This window comes from Primulina eburnea, chromosome 16, assembly GCF_022965805.1.
Source record: "Primulina eburnea isolate SZY01 chromosome 16, ASM2296580v1, whole genome shotgun sequence".
NCBI lineage: Eukaryota > Viridiplantae > Streptophyta > Magnoliopsida > Lamiales > Gesneriaceae > Primulina > Primulina eburnea.
The window spans coordinates 30,059,183-30,070,641 of record NC_133116.1 but is presented as its reverse complement, the minus strand read 5'-3'; the positions used below and the strand labels follow the sequence as shown (position 1 = coordinate 30,070,641).

The 11,459-nt window shown below is 48.1% G+C and overlaps 1 protein-coding gene across 1 annotated transcript in view; it reads left to right on the top strand.

Annotated features, from left to right (window-relative positions):
* The first annotated feature begins 231 nt into the window (after nucleotides 1-231).
* LOC140817148 (uncharacterized) overlaps nucleotides 232-11,459 on the top strand; it is a 48,326-nt gene continuing 37,098 nt past the window's right edge. Inside the window, exon 1 of the mRNA XM_073176758.1 lies at nucleotides 232-1,924. Coding sequence (XP_073032859.1) covers nucleotides 427-1,671 — 1,245 coding nt within the window. The 5' untranslated portion in view covers nucleotides 232-426 and the 3' untranslated portion in view covers nucleotides 1,672-1,924. The remainder of the gene's footprint in view (nucleotides 1,925-11,459) is intronic.

Here is an 11,459-nt window from a genome sequence, read left to right as displayed (position 1 = left end):
TTCATCCTCCTCTCTTAAGGTGTTATCTTGTATTGTTGTTTTGATGTTATATACTGGTAGGGGTCTGCCTAACCCCTCCGCTTCCGACGGTGTTTTATCCAAAAAAAAAAAAAAAAAAAAAAAAAAAAAAAAACCCTAAACCCTAAACCCGAAACCCCAAACCCTAACCCCTAAACCCCTAAACCCTAAAACCAAACCCCAAACCCCAAACCCTAAACCCTAAACCAAACCGCCCCAAATAATTTTTCTCTCCAGTGAATAGTGCCCCAAAAAAACCCAATTTTTCGCCCAAAAATCGCCGCCATTACGGCTGGCATTTTGCCGCCGGTTCCCGGCCGGTTCGCTGGTCCATCTGAAACGCCTTGTCGAGGCGACCAACATACTGAAATTTCAACTCTTTCGGAGTTGATTTGCCCGTTCAATTTTATGTCTGAAAATTCGAAATTTCCGGCCAAAAAGTCGTCCCCGACGAATTTAGCTCCGTTTTTTGTAAATGATATACCATTGGATTCGTCTCTTCACGGCGAGTCAGTTGTCCAAATTTCATGCCAATCGGAGTCGATTTGCCCGTCCGATTTTAGTTCCAAACGTCCGCCTGCACTGTTCACGCAGGAACCGTCCGCGGTTTCCTCGATTCCGGCCAGCTGCGGCGTTGTTTCTCCGATCCCAGCCCCGATCTGGAATGCCCATCCAATTGCGAGTCCAATGGAACAAGGCCTGTCCTCTAATTCGTCCCCGTTCGACGGAAATTTCAGATCTACGAAATTGCTTGTTCAAACCCTAGCGGCGAGCAACGTTTCAGTCGATTCCTCCGGCGTCGGAGCTTTGTTTTCTAATTCATCTTCAGGATGTCTTCCACATGCCATGGGTAACACATTGGTGTCATCAATTGCAGCTTCCTGGCCGCCGATCGGAAACGCCCAAATTGGCGAGTCACGACCGATTTCGTCCCATCTCAACGACAAATTGGACCTTGTCCCGTCCGAGTCTGGCAATATGGTCACCGGTTCTGGAACCACCTCACCGTCGCCGGCCCTCGGTCAGTCGCCGGCCGGTGATATCCGAGTTGACTCGGCCGAGTCACTCGGCCGGTCCTTGCGAGTTGACTCGGCAGTTCACCATGAGAGTTCACCTGTTCCGGTTGCTGCGAAGGCTTCTGGACGTTATGTTCCTCCTACGATTTCATTTCGGGATATTTTGCGTCGTTCCATTCCACCTTCGACGGTTCAGAGTTTTGCTGATGTTCATGACTCGATGGACGAGGTGCCTGATCCGACAGATCGTGATGGGATCCCCGGTATTTTATTTTCGGACCAGGTTATTTCCTCACTCTCTGCTCCATTTAAATTTGCTTTGATCGGACGCATTTCTGGGAACCGGGGCATCACCCCGAATAAGGATATTTTATCTGCTATTTCTTGCACTGGTTTGTTGGGCTCCCACACTGTTCGTTTTCTTCCTCGTGGATATATGGTTCTTACTCTTTCTTGTGAGGAGGATTATTTGAAGTTTTGGGAGCGGCCTGAGATATCTATTAGGACTGTGGTGATTAGGTTTTCTAAATGGACTCCGGAGTTCAAGTATGAGGCGGACTCTTCAGTTGTTCCGGTTTGGGTTAGATTTCCTGATTTGCCCTCCACCTTTTTGATAAAAAAAGTTTGTACCCGATAGCCAAGATTTTAGGTAATCCGGTTAAAGTTGATGAGATTACTGCTAATGGTTCTAGGGGTTCCTTTGCTCGGGTATGTGTTGAGCTCGATGTGCTTAAGCCTCGCCCGGGGAAGATTTGGGTAGGATGGGGAGATCATAGTCAGATCGTTGAGGTTATTTATGAGACTGTTCCCCATTTCTGCTCTCACTGTAAGATGTTGGGACATTCACTTGATTTTTGTGCTCGGAATGTTAAGTCTTTTAGGACTAGGCGGTCTCAGCGTCAGGCTGCTCATGCACCTTCGTCCTCTGATCAGCAGCCACAGGGTCCACGTTCTCCTGGTAAGGGTGTTGTTCCTGATTCATCGATTCAGGATCTTAGTGTGCCGTCACAGGGTGTTTCTTTTGATAATGACCATTCCAGTGATAGTGCTTATGAGCGTCCAGAGCAGGTTTCTAAGCGTCCCCGTCGTCGGCCTGTTTTGAGGGTCGATCCGAATCGGCCTATCTCTCAGAAGAATTATTATGAGATACTGTAGGAGTTACCTATTGAGTCTGGTCCTGGTGAGTCTTCGGGTACTGCGAAACCCCGCCCACGGAGGGTCACGTCACTTGTTAGTAAGATCGCGATTGAGGGAATCTTGCGGCAGGTTATCCACTTCCGGTGCGCTCGTCCAAGGTAGCTTTGGTTCCGGACTGCTCGTCTAAGGATATGGTTTTGGTTGATATGGTGTCTCCTTCTGTTGCAGTTGTTCCTGCATCTGTAGTTGTTCCGGTAACGTTGGTTGAGTCTGCTTCTGCTGTTCAGGATGCTATGGGTGATTCTCCAGTTTATATTACTCTGCCTGTGGATACCCCAGTTTCTACTCCATTGCCTTCATTGGCGATTGGTTCGGTTAGTGTTGGCAGTGTTACACCTGTGATGACTTCTTCGACGACGGAGTGTTTATCGTTACCTCTTCCTGGACGTACGCGCTCCCAGCAGCGAAGGTATTACCGTAATAAGGCGCTTCAGTCGAGTTTGCCCTACGGGCGTCCTCCTGAACCTGGTTGATCTTGTTTTTCCGCCTTTTTTTGGGCGTTAGGTGGTGGGCGTTCACTGCAGGGTTCTCCTTGCCCACCATTTTGTTTTATTTTGTATGATGTATTCCGGGGCACTCGCTGGTTTGTTTGTATTTGTTATGTTGTATTTCGAGTTGCCCTGTAGTAGTATGTTTTTATTTCTGTTTTGATGTTATGATTGTGATATAGCCTTTCCGGAGGTCTTGGTCTAGTCCCCCTCCGTTAGGTTTTCTTTGTGAATAAATAAACTTTATTTTAAAAAAAAAAAAAAAAAAAAAAAACCCTAAACTCTAAACCCTAAGTTGCAAAATGCTCTCAACCCAAAAAACCCCAAAAAATCGCCTAAAGTTGCTGTCACTGCCGCCATGCCGCCGCCGCCGGTTTCCGGCCGGTTCACCACTCCACCGGAGTCGCCTAATCAGATAGAACAACATATCCAAAAATCAACGCCATCGGATTTCGTTTGCCCGCCCAAATCGCCTCTTGAAATTCCGCAAATTCTGGCCGTTGTCTCGTCGTTGCGATCCACCGGTCCGATCGACGCCGATCATACATCGTTGGAAGCGCCTCTTCATGGCGATTCATGTGTCAAAATTTCAGAAAGATCGGAGACCGTTTGCCCAGCCGATTTTACATTCAAAGTTGCGTCGGTACTGTTCACCGCGCCTCCTTCTACGATTTTGTCTACGCCGGCCGATTCCGGCCACCTCTGTTCAATCGGGACCCCGATCTGGAAAGCCCATCACCAGATGATTCTAACGCCTCAAGCCCCATCGTCATTGGTGTTCAATTCCGACGGGAATTTCAGATCTACACTTCGCCCCACTGAAACCCAAACGCCGACGGAGTGTTTCCTCAATTCCGACGCCGTCGCCGCTCCGGTGATGAATTCCTTTGAACCGTGTACTCCACTTTCGATGGGTAATCCAATTATATCTTCAATTTCTGGTAATTTATCTCCGATCAAAAACGCCCAAATCGGCGATTTTCAATCGATTTCATCCACTTCTCGCGTCCAAACGGCCCCTCCGACGTCCGGTTCTCGTGCTTTGGACACCGGTTCTGTACTCCCCACGACGTCTCCGGCGATCGCTGCAACTCCGGCCAGTAACTCGCGGGTCAACTCGGGCGAGTCAAACCGCCGTGTTGACCGAGTTGACTCGGCAGTCAACGGTTCTGCATCTGCGGTCAAACCCGTCCTTCGTGCTGAGGTTCGGGCTTCTGTTTCTTTTCGTGACGCTCTTGCACCTCCGTCTCCTCGCACCGTGCAGAAAAGTTTCGAGGATGTGCGTAATTCAATGGAGGAGATGCCTGAGCCGTCTATTCTGGATGGCAAACCGGGTATCCGATTCTCGGTTGAGGTAATTTCTTCACTGATTGAACCTTTTAAATATGCTCTAGTCGGTAAAATTTCGGGGAACAGGTCCTTAGTCCCTAATTCTTCAATTTCTGTGGCTTTCGAAAAAATGGGACTAGTGCGATCGTTTGACTTGAAATTCTTACCTAGAGGTTTTTTGGTCATTTCTCTCTCCTGTGAAGAAGATTACGCGCGTGTTTGGTCGAGGGGGAATATTTTTGTGGGACCACTTGGGATCCGTTTTTCTAAGTGGACCCCCGAATTTAATCTGCATGAGGAATCCCCCATTGCGCCAGTCTGGATCCGTTTTCCGGGCTTACCGTTGCATTTGTTCAACAAGCGTACTCTTTTTGCTCTTGCGAGTCTTGTAGGTAAGCCTGTTAAGATGGACGACCACACCGCTGATATCTCTCGAGGCGCTTTCGCCCGAGTATGTGTGGAAATTGATGTTTTACAGCCTCCCATTCAGACCCTCCATATATTTTGCGGCCCTCCATATGTGCTTCTACTGTTTTGGTACAGTGCTTCTCCAGCCGGATACTATTTTGATTGCGGGATCATTTACTGCAGACCGATCTCGGACTAGGATGCCCTTTTCATGTTGGACTTACAGCGACAGACGGCTCAGAGATGGGTACAATTGGTTGTCTTTTGCACCTACTTCTGAGTCGGACATTTATAGTTTAGACATGATTCGATTTGCTTTTATGTATTTAGCGATGCTCTTATATGTTCGTTTTTATTATGCGCTTTTCCTAGGGCTTACATTTTGGCCATGTATTTGCCACCCTAGGTTTTATGTTTCTATGTTTTATGTGTTGTCAGACTAGCCTTTCGAGAGGTCTTGGTATAGTCCCCCTCTCTTTAGGCCTTACCTTGTATTTATTTTGTGTTTATATATATATATAAAAAAAAAAAACCCTAAACCCTAAACCCTAAACCCTAACCCCAAACCCAAACCCTAAACCGAAACCCAAACCCGAAACCCCGAACCCTCAAACCCCGAACCCTAAACCCTAAACCAAAAAAAAAAAAAAAAAAAAAAACGCATTCTGCCCCAAAATTTTTTTCTCTCAAGTGAATAGTGTCATAAAAAAAGCCAAAAATTCTCCAAAATTTCGCCCCCCATGCCGGAGCCGGTTCCCGGCCGGTTCACCGGACCACCTGAATCGCCTTCTCAAGGCGAGCATCGTAGCCAAAAATCAGCTTCATCTGAGGTCATTTGCCCCTCCAAATCGACGGTCAAAGATACGAAATTTCCGTCCAAAATTTCGATTCCGGCGAGTTCTACTCCGTTCCGGTCGCAAAATATATCAATCGAATCGCCTCTTCCAGACGCACCTACAGTCCAAATTTCAGAGCAATCGGAGTTCGTTTGCTCACCCAATTGCACGGTCAAAGTTCCGACGGCACTGTTCACGCGGTCGCCATCTACGTTTTTGTCGATTCCGGTCGGCGCCGAACTTGTTTCTCCGATCAAGGACCCGATCTGGAATGCCCATGGAGAGACGCTTCCATTGGTCCATCCCCCGTCACCAGATGTTGCCGGAGGGAGCCGGAATTTCATTTCTACCGATCGGCTCCCTCAAACCCTAGCGGCGCCGGAGAATTTTTCGAATTGCGGCGGCGTCGTTGCTCCAAAATTCAATTCCTCTTCACAGTGTGATCTACATGTCATGGGTAATATTCCTATAACTTCAATTTCATCAAAATCGGTGCCAAACAAAAACGCCCAAATTCAAGTGGATCAACCGATTTTGAGCGATTTTTCCGTTGATTTCGGCCACGTTCTGACCGGTTCTTTCCGTTTCACCACCGGTTCCGATCTCCCAGCACCTTCGCCGGCCCACGCTTCAGCTCCGACCGGTCGCCGCCGAGTCAACTCGGCCGAGTTACCGAGTCAAACCGACAGCCTACCACCCTTGGCTTCTCGTGCGATTTCTACCGGCAAAACAGGTATTTTTACTACTCCTACTGTTTCTTTTAAGGATGCTTTAACACCTCCCTCGCCCCGCTCTATTAAAAAAAGTTTTAATGATGTTCGTCATGGTATGTCTGAGATACCAGCACCGACTTATGTCAACGGGAAACCAGGGATTCGGTTTCCCGATTCAGTTATTTCTTCCCTGGCTGCTCCCTACAAGTTTGCCCTTGTTGGTAAAGTTAATGGGAATCGGTCGCTTGTCCCCAACTCATCTATTTCTGCGTACTTGGCGGCAACCGCCTTCTCGAGACCTTATGATTTAAAATTCCTTCCTCGTGGCTTCCTTGTCCTTATTCTTTCCTGTGAGGAAGATTATGCGCGTCTCTGGTCGCGTAGATCTATGCATTTTGGTCCTCTAAGTGTTCGATTCTCCAAATGGACTCCTGAATTCCAATTCCAAGCGGAATCTTCCATTGCTCCAGTCTGGGTCCGCTTCCCTGAACTCCCCCTTCACCTATACGACAAGACTAGTTTATTTGCGTTAGCAAAAATTCTAGGGAACCCAGTTAAAATCGACGATTTCACTGCCGATGTTTCCCGAGGTTCTTTTGCTCGGGTTTGCGTTGAAATTAACGTTTTGGATCCCCCAATCAAGCAGCTCTGGGCGGGTTGGGGAGAACATACTCTAGACATAGATGTTGTGTATGAAAAGATTCCAGATTACTGTACTGACTGTAAGATGCTGGGCCATTCTACTTCTGTTTGCTATTCTCATGGCAAAAATCCTAGGCCGGCTCGTTCCACAAGATCCACTGCTTCGGCCTTTCGGCCTACTCAAGATTCTCGGGGACCCCAACCCGGAGCTCACCCTTCCTCCTCTCTTCCCTCTGAGGTTCCCTGTCAGAAGGATGATATTCTGCCTACCACTCCTCTCCCTCCTTTGAAGCCTCAGGCTCCGACAGTTCACGCTGTCAGACGACCCCGTCGTCGTAAAAGAAGATCTGCTCAACATGCCACTTACAATCAAACCCCTGCCAAAGAAAATGCCTTCGAGGTTCTTAGGAATTTGGATGAAGGTGATTCTCTAGATTTCCCACCACTTGTTCCGTCTCCTCAGGTGTAGCTAAACATTGTTCTGAGAAGACCCCAGCTTCCGCTTCGATCCCCTGTGTCATCCCTCGCCCTGCTTTCAGTGAAACTTCGCTTCCTAGCCCCGTCCAGTCATCCCTCTCGTTTAAATGTGCCCCTCTAGCTCAGCCATGGGCCAAGGAGGCGGAGGAGGAGGATGACGTTCTTTTTACTGATTGTGCTGAGGACCTTGGTTCCCCGCAGGTCGGTGCTCCTTTGGGAGTGGATCTCATTCCTCTTTGTGTGGAAAACCATAGCAGCCATTCCATCCCTTATAGTCCCTACATACAGGATGATGTTTCCTCCCACCTTCTTGAGACCTTAATTGCCCAGCAAGGATTAGTCTCGTCTGAGGTTAGTCTCTTGGCTTCTGAGTCAGAGCGGGATCTTGCCATTCTTTCACCCCGCGGATCTGCTTCTTGTGATGGTAGGGACTCTGTAGATCTTGATAGGGATTCCGACATGATTGACCCGAGCAAAAAACGTTCTTTGCCCCGGGTATCTGATAATGCAGCCAAGAAACGGCACCCTTCTCGTGGCCGTTCCCCATGAATTGCATCATTTGGAATGTCAGGGGTCTTGGGAACCCGATCTCCCAACAAAGGCTTCATGCCTATGTTAAGAAGCATCGTGTCAAAGTCCTAGCTATCTTGGAGCCAATGATCCCGCTTGATCAGCGTTTCATTACTCGTAGGTTGGGATTTCGTAGTGTCATTTCATATTTTTCGAGTCACATCTGGGTCTTCTCTTCTGAGGATGTTCAGGTTGAGTGTGTCCTTGACCATGCTCAGCTTTTACACGTCCGCGTCTCTGCTTCTTTTCTACCTTCTTCTGTCCTTTGCTCTTTTGTGTATGCCAAGTGTGATTACACTGAAAGGCGCGATCTTTGGGCTTCGTTGCTTCAGATCAAACCTGACATGGGTCCTTGGCTTGTTGGGGGGGGACTTCAATATCGTTCGTGATTCTAGTGAGTGTCTTGGTTCTTCTGGGGGGCGGCACCTTCCCATGGACGAATTTAATGCGTTCATCCTTGAGTCTGGTTTAGTTGATGCTGGGTTTGAAGGGTCGTCCTTCACTTGGACGAACAAAACCATCTGGAAGCGTCTGGATAGAGTCCTCGTTTCGACTGACTGGTGTGATTTTTTCCATTCTATCCGTGTTCAGCATCTTCCTCGTACTGTCTCGGATCATTCCCCCTCCTTATCTCCACTCCCATCAGTGCTCGTGGGCCGTGTTCTTTTCGGTTCCAAAGCATGTGGACGAGACACCACAATTTTCTTCAGACGGTGCGCTTGAACTGGCATAATCCTTGTCATCTTGCGGGTATGACTCGGCTCTTTGTCAAGCTCAAGCGCCTTAAGAGTCACCTCAAGTGGTGGAATCAGGATGTCTTTGGTAACATTTTTGATAAAATCTCTGCTGCCGAGTCTGCTGTGAAAATAGCGGAAGGTGCTTGTGAGACTGACCCTTCTGATTTACATTGGACTCGCTTGTCCAAATGTAATGAAGATCTTGCGAAGGTCACTGCCATGGAGGCGGATTTTTGGAAACAAAAATCTGCCTGCAAATGGTTAGAGGATGGTGAGAAAAACACCAAACTCTTCCACAACATGGTCAAGAAGAGACGTGTGGTTAATAAGATCTTCCGTATTTGGGAAGATGGGGAGTGTCTGACCTCCCCTGAGCTCATCCAAAGCTCTGGTACCGCCTTCTTTCAGAACTTGCTTACTGGGGAACCTTCTGTTCTGAGTTGCCCTGATTATTCTGATTTCATCCCTCTGATCTCGGACTCAGAGAACCGCCATCTTACTGCAGACCCTTCTTTGGAAGAGGTCCGTGCTGTCGTCTTCTCCATCCATAGGGATAGTGTTGCGGGGCCTGATGGTTTCTCCTCGGCTTTCTTCCAGCACTGTTGGGACATTATCCAGCATGATGTTCTCGATGCGGTGTTGGACTTCTTTCATGGGTCCCCGATGCCCCAGGGTTTCACTGCTACCACCATCACTCTGATTCCGAAAGTTGAGGGAGCTCAGTCTTGGACTGACTTTCGTCCTATAAGCCTCTGTAATGTCACGAACAAGATCATCTCGAAGTTGCTTTATTTGCGTATGAGCAAGGTTGTCGAGAAGATCATCTCTATGAATCAGAGTGGTTTCGTTCCTGGCAGACTTATATCTGATAACATCCTTCTTGCCCAGGAACTCATTCATAGTTTCAACCTACCCTCTCGCGGGGGTAATGTCATCATCAAGTTGGATATGGCTAAGGCCTATGACAGGGTCCAATGGCCTTTTCTCCTCCAGATTCTCAATAAGCTTGGCTTTTCGGATACAGTTGTTGCCATGGTATCGGCTTGCATTTCTCATTGCAAGTTCTCTTTGAATATCAATGGCAATCCCGCTGGCTTCTTCAGTTCTTCCAGAGGTCTCCGTCAAGGAGACCCCATCTCTCCGCTCCTCTTCATTCTGGGGGCGGAGTATCTCTCCCGGGGGCTGAACCGCATTTCTCTGCTATTTCCGGATACTCGTTTTCGATCGGGGTGTGGCACCCTGGTTTCCCACTTAGCCTATGCTGATGATATCATTATTTTTGCTAATGGTGGGACCCATGGCATTCGGCGCATTATGGATTTTCTTGGGCATTATGCCAATTGTTCGGGCCAGATGGTCAATGTCTCCAAGAGCGCTATCTTCCTTCCTCCTAGCTGCCCTGCGAGTTCTCGGCTTCGGCTTCTTCGTTTGACTGGCTTCAGAGAGGGGCAGCTTCCCATCATTTACCTTGGAGTCCCTCTTTTCCGAGGGAATCGCAAGTGTTCTCTCTTCGATCCCATTATTAAAGCCGTTAGGAAGAAATTAGAAGGTTGGGACTCCCGCACCTTGTCTCCTGGGAGTCGTATGACTCTTATTCGTAGTGTGCTCCTTTCCCTCCCCATCTATCTCTTCCAGGTGATCCAGCCTCCTTTGGCGGTCATCGAGAGACTTGAGATGATTTTCAATGGTTTCTTATGGGGGTCTCGACCCCTTGAGAAGAAGTGGCATTGGGCCAGATTGTCTCGTGCTTGTCTCCCTGTCTTTGAAGGGGGTCTCGGGTTCCGCAAGTTGAAGGACTTGGTTGATGGTTTTTCGATCAAGTTATGGTTCAGATTCAGGCAGGGCATTTCCCTCTGGGCGAAATTCCTCCTGAATAAATATTGTAGGACTGAGCATCCGTCTTATGTCCCCATTCGGGGGCACATTTCTCCTACTTGGCGCAGGATGATCCATATTCGTCCTAGAGCAGAGTCAGGCATCCGTTGGCGGGTCGGCACCGGGGAATTATCCTTTTGGGATGATACCTGGTTCGGCGATGCACCTTTATCCACTCTGCGTCAGGTCCGTGGTGACCGTGGCATTCGTATCTCTTGCTTCTTTTTGGATGACGGGTGTGTAGTGACCCGTTCCAGAATCACCTACTAATCAAAAACTAAGCATGCAAATAACCTAATCAACAATAATCAGAGATAACAGCGGAAAAAGTCAACAACTATACCGATTATACAACCCAATCGAAGTCTATAACAACTCAAAATAAGGTAAAGAATATCTGGTACAACCATATCGAAATCAAAACAATACCGATAAACTAAACCAACCAGCTACTCAACGTCCTCCTCCTGCTCCTCCTGAGCTGTCCAACCTGAGGCCTGCCCCGTGGGAATGGGGTGTCCAAGAATAAACAAAACCGAGGACGTGAGCGATAAGAACGCCCAGTACAAAAGTATGAGTATACAGACCTATATGAAATGCACATGCTATGATCATGATACCGGGGTAGTCAAGAAACAGGAATCACAAAAGGATCTCAAACTGCTCAGTCTAGAGGCGCCAAGTGGATAGTGCCGCGCGGTCCAACCTCTGGGTCACTGCATCCACTACAAGACAGACGTGGACCTAAAATGTCCCGGACCACCGAAGCCCTCCCGACCCGTCGGCCACTGTGTACTCTCGGTGTCCATGCGTCCACAAGACAGGGCTGAGCGGCCCCAAGATATAGCTTATCTCGAAAGAGATACAGCTCAACAGTAAAGGCTATCTCAAAGGAGATACGGCTCAACATGAAATGCAACGTGCAGTAATAAACGTGACATAATAGCATGCATCATATGACATATATCAATGCACCACATAATCATGCAACACATATATGAATGTATACTCAACCAGGATATCTCGGATAGTACTTTCGTACCTCTATCACAGCAATCCTAATCCACTGGAACCACCAGACAACAGGTCTAATCCAAGCCTATTCATCAAGTGAAAACCATCACTAAACTTATCTACCAGACTTAACTAGATA